This window comes from Vipera berus (genome assembly GCF_964194415.1).
Source record: "Vipera berus genome assembly, chromosome: 10".
Taxonomy (NCBI): Eukaryota; Metazoa; Chordata; class Lepidosauria; order Squamata; family Viperidae; genus Vipera; species Vipera berus.
The window spans coordinates 197,688-213,906 of record NC_138213.1 but is presented as its reverse complement, the minus strand read 5'-3'; the positions used below and the strand labels follow the sequence as shown (position 1 = coordinate 213,906).

The following is a 16,219-nucleotide window of genomic DNA, read 5'->3' as shown; positions in this document are numbered from 1 at the left end:
TCTGGAGAAGGACTCTGGGTTTCCTCATATTCACTTGAAATAGGAAGCCAAATGGACAGACAACTCCATTATTTGAGGTCTTAAACAAAGTGAGCAGAGTAAGCAGAAAAAACCCTCCTATTTTTCGTTAATTGTTGCCATTGTATGTGGAGACAGGCATTCATTGTAAGCTTTTTAGATGTATTTATTTAACGTATGACACATCACACATGGACTAGCAATATATATTAACATTTCAACTAGATTAGTAAAGCACAATAAAATATAAACGTTTAAAAGATCTATCTTCAAGTACCAATGCCTAGGCCATCTAACTATTGAAGTGCAGCATCGTTTATATTTTAAAAATATATTGGACCAGTTGATGCCCTCAGCTTTCAGCCAGTCATGATGTGATCTAGTTTGATGTGGGACCTGCAGTCACGCCAAAGGGAAGAAACTGTGTCCCTTTTATGCAGGGAGTTCTGGCCGATGCCACGTGAGGTGCGAGTCCCATTTAGGATTGTCCATTGCTGACGTGGCAGTTCAAAACCTATTTTAGATAATATCAAGTACTTTACAAAACTAGTTTTGCACGGTGCATAATTCTTCCCCCTCCTCCACCCGGCTTCCCTAATCAACGTCCTACCAAACTGGATTATTGTCTTGGTTTAGGATGAGTTCGGTGTTGCATCTGAGTTTCCTAAAGAGCAGCGAGTCCCTTGCCTGATTCTATGATAGACTCTGGGCATTTTTTCTTCCATTTCCTTATGCCCCACAATACACCTGTCCTGCTGATGTCATACTGAAACAAAAGCAGCTCCATAGCATCCATATAGACGTCAAGCCTGAAGTGCAGTGTGATGCCCACCCAATTACGTTGGAGGCTTTGTGGTCATTAGTAGGTCCCAGTGATGACAGTGGACAGACTCCAGTGGAAAGCTGCAGCTGCAAGCCCTCCATTCCTCCCCTCTTTTTTCAGTGACCTCACGCATCAGGCAGAAGGACACACAGCTCCTGGTACACAATGGCAGCCCAGGAACACTCTTTCTCACTTGGCGTTGCATTGCTAGATCTGGTCCTCCTCGGACAGGTGCTGAAATGGAATAAAAGTCCGTTGCCTCCTGTTTCCACAAGGACCAAGCAGATAACGCTTCCAGCAGATCATGCCATGTTCTCCTACAGTTGATACAGAGAAGCACCTTTCCTTGATCCTAGAGGCACCATGTTGCAAGCCAAGAATCTGGTCAGTGCCAATTGATAACTGGTGTTCAGATCGTGGCTGCCATAGATGGTCATTTCAAGGAAGAGAAAGCTCCTGCTGTTTAGAAGCGGGGGGGGGGGGTGATGAAAGGGGCAGAGGGTTCAATTGAGGACTAGGGTCAGCCGGGGGTTGAATTTTTGGTCCACATATCTCAGCAGGGTTTAGGTTTTCATTCTGCCCAGCACCCTTTTTCTCAGAAATGCTGGGTGCTAGGTCTTTTTCTTTGGTAAGAAAAAGAATAGGTAAGGGTGGGAATCTTACTCCTTTCAGGTCAGTTCATCCTCATTGATGTTCAGCCAAATGGGTGTTTTTAAATATCATATGCTTGAGAAATCTTTATGCAATGTCACACTTCCATTCACCAAATATTCTCAAGGTTGTTTGATTACAGAACTACTATATTCTGGGACAGGCTGTTGCTGTAGGAATTTAAGTCAGGAGTGTTCATGTAATTGTCTGTAATTATAATTGATAATTCTTATTTCAGGCAAAGTATTAAGCTGCATGCAACCAGCTGGTAAACCTGACAAAGTAATTGCTATATGGAGATAAGTCTGCTTGAAGGGGAATTGTCCATCTCTAAAAGAAAAGAATATAAGTAGGTTAGGGTTCAACTCTAGAATCCTTAGTGTTCTCTGAGCTTGGTTGTTTGCTTGCAGACATTTTACTACCCAACTAGGTAACAGCATCAGTGTAAGTGAGTATGGGGTATGTTTACATACAGTAACTGGCCATTGCACTTTCAGTGGAGATGTGGTTTTCTCCTTGGTGGTTGCGTGATTAGGGAATTGTTCCCTGTGTGATTGTTTATCTGATGTTCATTCCCATTTATCTGGATATTGGCTGTTGGAAAGGATGTGTTCTGGTCTTTTTGTTTCCTTCTTAGTTTTTTTATTGGGTCTCCTGTCCCTTGGGATGACCGATGCGGAGCTTGGCCAGTGCCCTCCAGCCTGCCTCGGTGGGGCCTTCCAGCTGTCCCTGGAGAGGGTCTTTACTGCCCTCGGCATTTGCCTACAGGACAGCCTCGTTAAGGGTTGATCTGCTTAGCTGGCCTGCTGAAGCTGGCTCTTGCCTCCCTGGGGGCTGTAGCCCCTCCTCATTAAGCTGGTTGGGGCTATTGATTGGGCATTTGTGTTTGGAAGAGTCTTACTTACTCCATGCATTATCTTGACAGATTGATCAGACCTGATTGAGAACCTCTTAAAGGAACGAACAGCTATAATGGGAAAGTTGGACTCTGTCATCCGTTAGGGTGATTCTGGAGCGAGAGGAACAAGGCTGACATCTTGGAGCAATTGTATTTACAATTAACATGGCTGAAAACGATTGCCTCTATTGATCCCCCCTTCCTGCAATTACAGCCCCATTGTTTACATTCCAGCACTTCAGTTATAAAAAGGAAATTCAATAATTATTGCATTATTTAAAGTTAAAGTGCCACAGAGTTTGCTGGCTGTGCTTGCTGCTTGATTTAACATTCAGTAAAATCATTGCTGAGCTTTCCATCTTGAGGCTGAGCAATGCAGGCTTTTAATGAGGCTTGGAAGGTGGAGCAAAATCCCACCAGCCAGTTATTGGTGGGGAATGGGAGAAGGATTCAAATCCAGCTCTGATGACTGCAAGACTTGGAGCAAACCACAGGAAAAAAGTGGCAGGTGCTGATCTGGGAGGGGTCTGTTATTTGGGGGGAGGGCCTCATCCATGAGTGTCTTGGCATGCTACCACCCTCCAGTTTCACTGGGAGCGAGGGAGAAGGGGTGCCTCTGCCTTGCTACTGCACCGGTTGTGTGTGGAAGAAATCTAAACTTCTGTGAAATCGATCACCGCCACCTGTAGCAAGTGTGCCAGCCTGCCTGCCTGGCTTCTGGCCTCTGCCTCTCCTTTTAAGGTGGCCGCTTGTTTGAGAATCAGCTCTTCTGCCTCCTCTGCCTGCTTGCAGGGTGCCCAGACCTCTCCTTTTCTGCTCTCACCTGAGTTACATAGACTGGCACGAGACCCTTGGATGAGGGGAAGAGCAAAGGTGCCAAAGACTGATCTGTGGCAGCAAATCCCTCTTCTGGGCAGTAAAAATGTGGCCTCTTTCATGATAACCGCTGCCACTTTCCTCTGCCCCGTGGTAGGGATGACCCTGAAGAGAGTTGGTAGCTTCTTTGCCCCTCCTGTGGTGTTGTTGGGGGATTGAGGGTAATTGCCATTTCTGAGAAGATCAGGTGCCTGCAGAGAGGTTGCTGTCGCCCTGCCCTGTGCCAGAATCTCTGTGCCACAATCTCTTGAACAAGCGGTCTTGAGGGGGACAGGGTGGTTTGCAGAAACGTCATTCAGATCAGATGGGACTTTGCTGCCCTGTTTCCTTCCACATCTCAAGCATTTGATCCAGAGACGAAAGGGCTGCTTTCAAAGTGGGTGGACTGGAAACCAACCAGGTTCTTCCTTAGGAACCGGTTGCTTTATTAGATGAACAAAGTAATTCTGGTCCAGAGACTCCTTTTTCTCAATAAGGTAGCTATTAGATAGAACACCATTATCCTGCTGAGAACCCTCAAATGACTCCTACGCCTAGGTAAGTGTGAGCATGAATGTGACTTCAGGATGAGTTTGGAAGCAGAAGCCTTACATCTTGCTTGTCTCAAAGATGGGACTGTTCTTCCCAAGATGCCCTTGCAGTGCTAAGAGGGGAAAAGGGGCACGGGGAACAGCCCCCTTGGGCTTTGGCCCTGTTTGAAGTTGAGATCCAGATTCTAGAGGGAGCTCAGTGGTTCCTCTGCTTCTCACCTGGGGATGGGTTTGTTTTGTGCTTCTCTCTGCAGCACCTTCAGAACCACGAGAGCGGACTGGAGGGGGATGGCTGTTTCTACCACTGCATCCTCTGCAACTACTCCACCAAGGCCAAGCTCAATCTTATTCAGCACGTACGTTCCATTAAGCACCAGCGAACCGAAAGTTTGCGAAAGTTGAAGTGCTTGCAGAAGACCCTTCCTGAGGAGGAGGAGGACCTGGGCCAAATCTTCACCATCCAGCAGTGCCCAGCTATTGACACTGGTGAGTGGCCTTCTTGACCAGCAGATTGTAGTCATGCTCCCATTGCATGTGGTGGGATTCCAATGATGTGCATGTTTCACTTAGGCAAGGAGCTGGTGTATCTCCCTTTAACATTGCATGTGGCTGATTCTGATGAGATTTCTGATCTGTCCAGAGCAATGGGATGTTTCCACCGATTCTGGGGTCTGAGCCTGTCTGGTGCAGGGAGCCTGATTCTAGAAGCAGGTGATTTCCAAAGGTCTCAGCTGCAGTCCGGTCGAAGGTGCTAAACACAGTCGCTTGGCCAGGGGTCCAACTTGGTTGGTGTTGATAACGCCTTTTGCAGGCATTGTTGGCAACGATAATAAGGATGGCTCGGGCCCTTCTGCAGAAGCCGGAGTGTGTGAGAGAGGGCCCCTTGCCTCGTGGCCTCCTCGGCAGCTTCTAGGAAAGCTGCATGGAGCCCAAAGGCTTCTGATCCCTTCCCCAAGAGAAATCAGATTTCTCTCAGATGAGGTGCATCAAGGGGTTTGGTCAGCAAGGAGACAGAAAGAAATGGCGAGTGGGAATTTGGGAATACTTTGGGAAATATTTAGTGTCTTGCCATAAAATCAAGGAGAAATGAAGGGATCTTGGTGGGGTGCTTACTTTAAGACTGCCCTCATACGGTCTCTCCTGCGCTCCCTGTCTGAGTAGGACAGGCTGCCTCCCATCAGTGGAGGATTTCAAGGAGAGTTTGGACAGTATTTTGTCCAGAATAGTATGAGGCCCTCTTGGTTGGCTTGTTGTCTAAATGGGAGTTCTCCCCCCCACACACACACACAGGTTAATCCTTTAAATAGGCTTTTTGTACCACTTTGAACCCTTGGGCTACACTCCTTTCTTTCCCGGATCTTTCTCTGGCCACAAAGGATCCAGGCCTCTGCAGTGGACATAATCATGGCTAGTTTAGTTACGGTTTACTCAGTCGACCTGTTTCCAAGCATGTGGTTGGGTTTGCCCAAGAGATGTTTGGCAGTTCCCTGTTTTGTTCCTCATTCCAGCCCAGTTCTTCACTCTCCTTGCTTTCCAGCCCTCGTGTACAAGGCCCCTCCTCCCCCCAGGTAGGTACTCAAAGCAACTTTGCTCAGCCTTCTTATGGGGGTGGGGTGGGGGTCACCCCTCAGGCATTTCTACCTCCAAGAGGAAGAAGGGATGCTCGGTGGCCCAGAATGGCTGTTCCTTTCAGGCTCAGCTGCCCTCTTTGCCCCTGGCTGTTCCAGGGAGCTGCTCCTGTTCAGCCCAGGCGGAGGAGAGAGAAGGAGGCTGAGCTGAGCAGCTCCTCTGGGGCTCCTGCGGCTGTGGAGACCTGCTCCGCCTGTTGCCCTTTTCCCCTCCTTTGGGATTCCTTCCCTCCATAATTCTGTGTTTTAGCCTTGAAGCAGCTTGGTGCAGAGAAAACATTTGACCAATAAATTGGCTTGAATTATGGAATGTTTTGCATGAATATGGATTTGAAAGGTGATTGCTGAATGTGGTAAGAATGGTATATGATGGGAATAAAATATGCATGAGAACAAATGGAATGCTTAGCAAACGGTCCAGGCAGCGGGCAAGCAAAGGTGATAATTTCCCCTTTTCTGTTTCATATATTAGTATAAAGAATATTTTTGGTGATGTTACTTTTGAATGTAGATAATGTCATGTTGGTAGTTGAAAAAACAAACATTTTGCAGCATATGTTAGGACGCCTGCTATTTTCTGCTTCTTTTCTGTGATCCTATAAACGTGGCTTATCCCAAAAGATGGTGGGTATGTATATATGTAGCTATTTGACACTGTTCCATATTATGAAGTGTTTTCTTTCCATTTTGAACTTGCTAAGCAGTATTTACAAAATAACAGAGTTGGGAGGGTTCTTGGAGGTCTTCTAGTCCAACCCCCTGCTCAAGCAAGAAGCCCTATACCAGACATGTCGAACACAAGGCCCGGGGCCCGGATCCGGCCCGCGAAGTGGTTTCATGTGGCCCGCGAAGCCATCCTGGAAACAGTGAGGGAACGGCCCCCACTTCCTTGGCCCTGGCCCAGAGACCCTCCTTCTGCCAGAGACCCTCAGATCTGTCCCACTCCTGCCCAGGCCCCCCCGTAGGCACCCTTGATGCGAACGATGTAGAGCTGGCCACGCCCACCCAGTAAGCCATACGCACTCTAGCCATGCCCACCCAGTAGGCCACGCCCATCCTGGCCATACCCACCCGGCCCCGAGGGCAACCGCAATGCTGATGCGGCCCTCAATGAAATTGAGTTTGACACCCCTGCCCTATACCATTTCACACAAATGGTTGTCCAATCTCTTCTTAAAAACCTCTAATGATGGAACGCCTACAACTTCTGGAGGGAAGCCGTTCCACTGATTAATTGTTCTAATCAGTTGTCAGGAAGTTTCTCCTTAGTTCTACGTTGCTTCTCTCCTTGATTAGTTTCCATCTGTTGCTTCTTGTCCTGCCTTCGGGGGCTTTGGAGGAGAAGTTGACCCCTCTTCTCTGTGGCAGCCCCTGAGATATTGGAAGACTGAGCAGTGCATTCAGGTCCTGTTGGGACTCGGCACCAGGATCCAGCAGTCCGGGTTTCTGTGCAGGACTCTCCACCTGAGGCCAGTTCTGGCCTTGCCTGCCAGGAGCAGGAGGGCTGGGCTACCTTCCCGGACCCCCCTTGGCCTTAGCCTTGGCCTCAGCCTGGCTGTCTACGAAGGTTCCCCCAGGAAAGCCAGGAAAGGCATGAGGGGCTTTCCTGCACTGCAGCCTGAAACAAGGCTGGGGAAGTGAAGGAAGTGAGCTTCCTCAATTTTTTTGACTGGTTGGTTGGATGTTCGTGCATGCACACACACACACACACACACACACACACACACACTAGTGCATGCCAAATTACCACCAGTAGCCAGGAGGAAATGCCTCAGGGTTCCTTCCCTGTCTTTTGACTGCCTGATACAGAATTGGGCAGGGGGAGAGAAAACAGGCAGGGGGGGAAGCAGGATTCCAGGCACTTCCTCTTCCTTCCTTCTCTCTGTTTCTTCCTCCTCCGGGACATCCCTGTTTGGCTGAGAGCCCCAAGTCCAGACCCCCGGAAGTCTTGCTTCTCTAAGGCTTCCCTTGGATTGTGTTGATTGAGAGTTGGGCCCTGCACTGAGCTGGGCAAACGTGTTGCTGGTGGTTCCCCTGGGCGGCCAGGCCATCCCCTCCGCTGCAGGAGGAACAGGCTGAGCAGAGGGAGCAAGGCAAGTCTGCCATGGGGCAGCCGCAGGGTCCCAGCCCCAAGGAAGGGGCTAGTGGGGCAGGGAGGAGGAGGCGGCAGCAGTGGCCCTAGCTTGCTCCTTCCCAGGCTTGTCTTCATCAGCCCCTGCCGCTCATAAAGCAGCAAAAGAGGAAGCTGGAGCTGTTGACTTGCCCCAGAGCAGTATCTGCCACCCAGATGGAAAGCCCGCTGCCCAATTTCAGGGCTGGAAAACCTGGCGGTGGGTGGGGGTCCCTCTGCCAGCCACAGCCACACAGTTCATGAGCAGCTCTCCCTGTTGGGCTTGGGCTGAAAGGGACAGAGGAGTTAGTTGGGGAAGGAGACCCATTCAGCTCTCCGCCCTCCTTTCTGCCAAACAATGCTCTGGGAATAACAGACATTATTTATTTATTTATTTATTTATTTATTTATTTATTTATTTATTTATTTATTTATTTATTTATTTATTTATTTATTTTTGGGACTTATATGCCGCCCTATCTCCCGAAGGACTCAGGGCGGCTAACAACAACAAAAACAACAATACAAAAGTTAAAAGAAATTAAATAAACAGCCCCAATAAATAAGTTAAACTAAACAATTAAAAATTAAAAAACATTTTAAAAAACCCTGCCGTCAGTCCAGGTCAGCCTGATGAAAAAGGAAAGTTTTAAGGCCGCGGCGAAAGGACCGGAGATCCGGGGCCATCCGGAGCTCAAGGGGGGAGTTGGTTCCACAGGGCTGGCGCTCCCACAGAGAAGGCCCTCCCCCTGGGGGTCGCCAGCCGACATTGTCTAGCCGACGGCACCCTGAGGGCCGCATCAGCATTGCGGTTGCTCTCGGGGCCGGGTGGGTATGGCCAGGATGGGCGTGGCCTACTGGGTGGGCATGGCCTACTGGGTGGGCATGGCTAGAGTGCGTATGGCTTACTGGGTGGGCGTGGCCAGCTCTACATCGTTGGCATCAAGGGTGCCTATGGGGGCCTGGGCAGGAGTGGGACAGATCTGAGGGTCTCTGGCAGAAGGAGGGTCTCTGGGCCAGGGCCAAGGCAGTGGGGGCCGTTCCCTCACTGTTTCCAGGATGGCTTCGCGGGCCACATGAAACCACTTCGCGGGCCGGATCTGGCCCCCAGGCCTTGTGTTTGACATGTCTGCATTAGATCAAATCAGTTTGGAATATTGAAATATTTTCAGGGAAAATATCTGATATTTTTTTCTGAAAAATTATAACTTACATATAAATTTCATCTTTAAAATGTCAGTGATGTGTTTTAGGAATCACTTCTTTCAAATTAGAGAGATCTCTATGTTCACCTTTATAAATCTAGCTGTATCATTTTTATCAGTTTACATAAAAGTATAGATCCTGATGGTGATTCTTCAGGAAGGGAAAATGGAATTGCTGTGGACAGTTCAAGAAAACATCAACCTAAGTATGGGCAAGGTGACCCTCTTGGAGTTTGTTCTGGCTGCAGCCCAGCCAATGGCACACCGCCTGGTTGGTTTGGCCTGAAGGAAGCCAGCTGGTTACCTCTGAGGCCGAGCCTTCTGTGGGTTTCTGTTGGGGGGGGACTGCTACCATAAGGTCAGGCCTCCCTAGAGGCAGGAATCCCCTTGGTTAGTAAGAAGAAGGAGGGATTGGGATTGCCCAGGGTTGTATGCCCCTGCACATTCATGGTGACCCCTTTTTTAGCTTACGCAACCCAGCAGGTTCTGCTAAGAGTCTCACTTTTAAGGTGCAGTCATGCAGGCATAACTTCAGAAAGTTGCAAATCTCTGAGCAATTTTGTGAGCATTAAAAATGTCCTCTTTGCCAGAAAGGTCATTCATAACTTGGCTGCACTGCTGATGTACAGTCAGTGATATTGATTGATTAATGTATAAAAAGCACCAAATGCATTTGCTTCTATGAAAGAGAATAAAGTGCGGGCGAGTCTCTCTTTATTTTCACCTCATCCTTTTGTTTCAAGGACATCCACCACCCCCTCTTTTTTTGTGTTACTGGCTTCATTTAAGGGGGATACAAAAAGCCAGTTTCTGCCAGGTAATGCATTCACAAAAGGAACATTGATTCGCATCAGTGTCGCTTGAGTTACCCTTGCGATGAAGTGCCTCTCGCCTCGACCCTTCTGATCCTCACAGGCAAACCAAGCCACGCAAACCCGCTCCAATGTGCTCAGCTTAGAAATGGCTGCAGGTGGAGCATCGCTGGGGCTCCCACCGTTCCCTGTGGCAGCTGGGCTTCCCAACAGGGAAGGACGGGCCGTCCCGGAGATTTGTTGGCCTTGTGGGGACAGGGAGGCCTGGGCTGTGGGGCTCTCTTGGCTGCCTCCCACCAGGCTGGCCTGGCTTATCTGAGCGAGGAGGCTCTGGAGCATGGCGGCCCCATCTTTTGGTCGCATGGGCTACATTGAGTGAAGAGGAACTGTCTTGGGCCTCATATAGAATATATAATATAGTAAATGTGTATAAGCAATGAACTTCCTTTATTTTTTAATATTTTTTGTGATTTTGTGGAGCCGCATGACAAGTTGTCCAGGGCCACATGCAGCCTGTGCGTGGCGGGTTGGAGAAGCCTACTGTAGAGCTCATACAGGCTCATTTGAGGTCATCAGAAACATTTTGGATAATATTTATTTATATCTCAAATTTAGAAAACAGCCCATTTCTCACACAAAATGACTCTGGACAGTGTACAAGTAAAATATAAAACATAAAAACTATATCTAAATATTAGAAGACAAGGTAGATAAACTTCAAGGTTAAAAAGATGGGAGGCGGGGGATGGGAAGGTGCCTGCATGCGCTCGTGAGCCCCGTGCAAGTGGGCAGAGCCAGGTCTTTAGACGTTTCCAAAAGGCCAGGTGAGCGGAGACCCACCTCACCTCTTGCAGGGTGGGAGGGGTGGGGAGTGGCGGCAGCAGAGAATATTCCCAGTGCAACCCGAGTGCGTTCCTTGTGGTTGTCCAGCTTGGCTCAAGGAGGCTGTGGCCCCTCCTAAGGAGCAGGGCAGAGCAGGGGGTTCTTTCTCTTCCCCAAACTGACAGGCAGCTCTGCCTTTGCAACAGAGAGTACAGGAGGAGCAATGGGTTTCTCCTTCCTGAAGGGGCTTGAGGGGGGCCCTGTCACCGCATGTGTCGGCAGAGGGATTTGCAAGACTGGCCACTGATCTGGCCAACCACCCCTTCCATGGTCTTGAGGGTAGACGTTCGCCCCTACCAAAATGAGCTCAGCCTCCCCATAGCTGCCAGAAATGACTCTGTCCAAGGATTGACAAGGGCCCAAGACTGTCCTTTTCTCATATGCTCTACAGCAAGGGTCCCCAATCCCTTGGGGTCGTAGCCTGGTACCGTGCTGCTTGCCTGTTGCTTGGGCAGAACCATCCCCTTTCCCTGCCCACCGCTGGTCCGCAACACCAGAAAGGCTGGGGACCGCTGCTCTACAATACTACAGTGAAAATGGGGGTGGTGGGGGGTGGGGGGATGCTTGGATGTTGACTGCAAGGCCTTCCTCCCACTTCATTGCACTGAGCAAGCTGGGGTGCTTATTTCTGGCAGAGTTCAAGTTTTGAAAGCAAACAGAACTCTGCCATAGTAAAGTCCCAGCAAATTCTTCTTTGCTGTTTTTTATGGACTTTATTCTCTTGTTTTGAGATTTGTCATTCAGTCGTCATGAAGCAGTTTCTTGACTCCTGTACTTGCTTATTATTCCTGCTACCCCTGGTACTCCAGATGTAGCTGTGGGGGCAAACTCCCCCCATATCAGAGACGTGCTCCTGCCAAAGTACGCTAAGTGGTTGCATTAATTCAATTAATACTAAATTATGCAATTTTGTGCAATATTTCAGATAGTGTATATTTTGAGAATATATAATTCATGGGTTCCTGTTAGTAAGAGAAAACATTGCACTGTGAAAAGGAGTCCATTAGAGAGAGAGAGAGAGAGAGAGAGAGAGAGAGAGAGAGAGAGAGAGAGAGAATGCGTCAAAGGAATGCAAAGGAATGCATTGCGTAGGCGCCCTTTAATGGTTTGCATTGGAACTAACACAGAATGTCAAGAAAACTGAGATTCTGTGCCCAAATGCCCTGTTCAGATCAGTGCTCTCAACATACCTGTGATGCTGGGCCTTAATTCCAAACTTCTAAAGTGAGGTTGGTTTGTTTTTTAAAGAAAGGGGCAGAAGGAGAAGAAAGTTGAGCCAAGTGATGGGAAATGGAAGCGGGTGCGAAGTTCACTGCAGTGTCTGGCAGGGCCAGTTAGAGGGGTGGGACTATTAGGAGATGCAAGCAAAGCTTCTTTTTTGAACTCGGGAACATTTTGGGTGCCTCTGATAGGGAAACAGCCCTTCCCTGAATGTAATGGTGGCTGTCAAATTGCAGGAGTGCCAAAGTGCAGAAGATTTGGTTGGTCTTTTGGTAGTGAATTGCCCTCCACTTTGCAGAACATTGGCATTTGTTGCAACCAAGGATCGGGGTGTCAGCCCCTCGCCCATCTGCACAGCTGTGGAGAAGAGAAGAGGCTCCATCTCTCTGCTGCTACCTTTGTGCCAGAGAAGAAATTGCTGGAAGCCATGGGCATCAAATGCTTAATTGCTCTGCTGACTTCTGTTCCCTTGGTAGGCTTGTACACATGCAGGGGCTGCTGGCTGCTCACAGCCAAACCTCTGCTATTTTTAACTGCTGCTGTGCTTTGCAAAAGGCAGGCAGCCTCTCCTAGCAGCTAGCTGGGTGGAGGAGGGAAGAGTTGGGAGTTCCTCAATTAGGTGGGCCTCTTGGTTTGGCCAGGGATGTGCGACTGCTCGGCTGCTCCTGGCTTCTCCTCGGTTGGGTCTCTTTTTCTCCACTAGCCCTTAGTGTGGCCGACCTGCCTTGTCTCCTTTCCCTAACTTAGATGTCTTCTTTCTTTCTGAGTTTCCAGCATGCATCTCAAGAGAATGTGAAATCCAAGAACCAGATCTCAGAAATTTCAGAATAAAATAGAAGTAAACTCTGCTTGAAAACACTTTAGTAGGAAAGCTAGGCTAATTGTAAATCAATGAGTCTTAAAATGCAGCATTGATCTCCAGTTAGAAGTTTGAAAGGGAAAGCGGTAATTACTGTGCTCCAAAGGAAGCTTCTTCAGTCACAGGCTCTGGGCAGAGAGAAGGCTCACTAGAGGTGGCATGATGATGGAATCGGGATAATTCACTTAGAAACCGCTTTTGGGATATTACGGGGATTAGAGTCTCCCCTGTTTCATGAATTGTCTGCAGTCAGATATTGCTGCCTCGCTGGGTATTTCAGGACTCCCGCCCTACTGGAGAACTGAGTGTGAGCTTAGAGCAGGATGACTGCCGGCCTTCCCTGACCCTGTTTGCCTGTAAGGCCTCTGGTTCTTTTCTCTCTGCCTGGCCCATCTGACTCCCAGCCCTGGGGTTTTGTGGGGAAGCAGGCAGTGAGCCTACAAAACCAGGAACCAGCAAGGGTGGCGTTTCAGGGCTTCCTGAGCAGCAGGAAGGAAATCCGACCCCTTAGCCAGACAGGATGCAGTGGGTTGCTTCCTCTCACCCTTTCGTGCAAAAAGACCCCTTGTTCTGCAGAGAGAAAGGAGGCTGACCTAGGGATTTGTGTCAGGCATATCGGAATGAGGCTCCTTTGGAAAAACATTGCTTGGCTCTGGCTTCAACTCCTAACAAGCAGGAGAGCGAATGGCAGCTGGTGGCCAGGAATTGATTATGCTAATTGATATGCCAATAAAAGAACTTGTTACATCTGCCATTGGTTAAGCTACCTAACAAGTCCTGCTAATCAATGAAACTAATAAAGAGTTCATCCATTAATGGAAAACATGGTAGTTAACACTATTCGTAGACTAATTAACTGAACCAATTAGGCGGTGGCCCGTGGCAAAGGTTAGTGTCAGCTGCTTAGGGCTCTTGTTGTACACCCACATCAGTCGTAGGAGCAAGGACTGGCAAGTTGCAGAAGACAGAATGGAAGGCCTGCTTGGAAGAGACGGCCCCTCTGCCCACCCAGGGAGGGTGGCTACAGCAGAAGGCCCAACAGTGCTGGGCAAAAGTTGATTTGAATTGCTCCTCCTGCCTTTTCAGGGTTAGTGGAATCTTCCTCAGGATCAGGTTGGCCAAACACAATAAGAAGCGGAGGGAGCCCAGGCTTTCCCAGCATATGGTATATGCAGTCTCCTTAAACCCTACCCGTTTTCCAGGTTATGCTAACATATGTAATACCCTTAAGACCGTTCTCACTCCACCTTTTGTACCCTCATGTCAAGCTCTTGGCAGCCCCTTAAAATCAAAAAGAACTGTGGAGTCCTTGATGCTTTCTGAACTTGGCTGTTTTCTTGTAGATGATTCATTGCCTGACTGGGTAACATTCCCAGTGCACTGATGATGTTACCTAATCAGGTATTGAAATGTCTGAAAGCAAACAACCCAGCTCAGAGTGCATCAAGGATTCCATAATTCGACTTTGGATTATAAACTTTTTCTTCTATTGGAACCAAAAAATAAGTTTTTCAGAGTCACCTTTAACCAGATTTATTGAAAGGGAAAATATTTTGCCTTTATAACATTTGGGAAGTGGCCTGTCTTGAGCACCCTAATATACACCGGTCATTCTACCAAAGAATCTCAGTGGGTTCGTGCAAGGAAGAGGAAGGCCAATTCATGGCTGTTTCCTCATTTGTGTCTTTGAGCCTCTTATTACAGGTGTTCTCAACCTTTTCTTCACCATGGAAACCTTCCTTTAAATACATTTTGTGGCCACAGACCCCCAAGACTTAACTCAAGATTTAAATCACAACATTTCTTCAAGCCTTTGTGAACCCCTTGTGACGACATTGCGGGTCCCCAGCATCTGAGGACCACAGGTTGAGAACCACTATCTTATATTATTATCCAGCTACACTGTGGTGTGGTAAAGCTTGTTCTAATTAATTTTATAACAGTACAAATATAGTTGTGTAACTTGAGAAGACACTAGGAAACCAGCTTATATTGAAGCTTTAGTGCTTTACACTATGTTCCAGTGTAAGGTGTCTGAGCTGTTTAAGCCATTTATTCAGAAGGGGTCATTATCACACATTGATTTATGCTTTCCTTTGGACCAAGGAGGGCACTGCCATGAGGGCAGTTTACCACTTCCCACCACTGGGTTTCCCCACACGGCTGTAGATAAAAAGTAAGCCTATGAATGAGGGGTGGGTGTCACCCTTAAGCTACCAAACTTCCTGCTTAAGGGGAATTTGATATCATAAGCTGATAGTTTCCATGGGGCCAATGGATCACGATAGATAGAAAACCTTCCAATCTTCAAGTCCAGATATAGCAAATAAAACACCGCTCTGAGAATGGACAAGTGTGAGCAGAGCCATTTGCGTTTGTCAGAAATAAGAGAATGAAGTTGCCAAAGAACAATCCAGCAGAGGTGAGGGAGGATGGCTGCTTCTAGAGATCTGTCCAGGAGGAAGTGGAGACCGAAAAAGAGAGCATGCTGGAAACTGTCGAAGGGCCTCCGAGTACCAACTCAGATATTTTACTCTGGCACTTCCTTTTCACTGCTAGGTATTGACCTTGGGAGACCCCTTGTGGGTTCCCTAATTGAAAATTAATATTAGATCGATGGTAGGAGTGATTTGCATATTGACTATAAACAATTTTGAAGACACTGTGTGTGTGTTAGATCAATAGGACTCTCTACAGGCTGTGATGGAAATGCCTTCCGTCATCTCACTCTGTACTCTGGAAAATATTTAATTTAATTTAATTTAATAATATTTATATACCGCCCTTCTCCCTGAGGACTCAGGGCGGTTCACAGGGCAAAAGTCAAATACAAAGTACAAACATTAAAAAGAGATTAAATAATTGCCCAAGTTAAAACAATTAATACAATAATAAAACCCCAAAAATAAAATTAAGAGTACAAAAAAAAAATAAAAACCCCACCAATCCCCATCAGGCTAGGCCGGCTTGTACAAACAAAAACGTCTTGAGATCGCGACGAAAGGAGCGAAGATCGGGCGCCATCCGGAGCTCTACCGGCAACTGATTCCACAGCTCCGGAGCGCCAACAGAGAAGGATCTCCCCCTGGGCGCCACCAATCGACATTCTCTGATCGGTGGCACCCTGAGGAGGCCCTCTCTGTGGGAATGCACAGGGCGTTCCCAGGAGCGGAGAACCACCCTGGCGTGAGGAACAGTGGATATGGTGGATGGGATAAAATGTTGTGTGGCTCAAGCTTTGTCCCAGTGTATCCATCAGCAGCCTCACCTTTGTGCCTCTGATTGCTTCCTTTTAGTAATGGGGCTGCTAGAACAGGTCAGCAAGAGAACCGCAGGTTCTTCTGGAGCCTTATTGCACGCACAGCATTCCAGGGAGAGGAGCCCTTGGTGGCCTTCACACAGCCTGGTGTGCTTTAGAAGAGCTGGGTTAGAGCAAGACTAAACCAGGCTGCTGAGCTGCAGCGGCTGGCAGTCCTCACCAAAGTCACCCAGGGACTTTGGAATGTTTTAGCTGAAAAGAAAAAATAGGGGTGTGGCTTGCTTTGGTGTAGGTGTGAGTACATTTCTTTTTCTTAAGAAAATTACCATTGTCACTGCATTTGAAATGTGCTGCAGGAACCTGTCCCAAACGGAAGCAAGGGGAGCACAACCCTTCTGGCTTCAGGGAAGCAGGATTTTCTTTCCCATGGGGTTTCTTGGGAAGCCT

The 16,219-nt window shown here is 48.1% G+C and overlaps 1 protein-coding gene across 1 annotated transcript in view; it reads left to right on the top strand.

Annotated features, from left to right (window-relative positions):
• The window catches only part of ZFHX3 (zinc finger homeobox 3), an 87,075-nt gene that overhangs the window by 47,944 nt on the left and 22,912 nt on the right, over positions 1–16,219 (top strand). Inside the window, 1 exon segment of the mRNA XM_081336037.1 lies at positions 4,051–4,282. Within this exon segment, the coding sequence (XP_081192163.1) occupies positions 4,051–4,282 (232 nt within the window).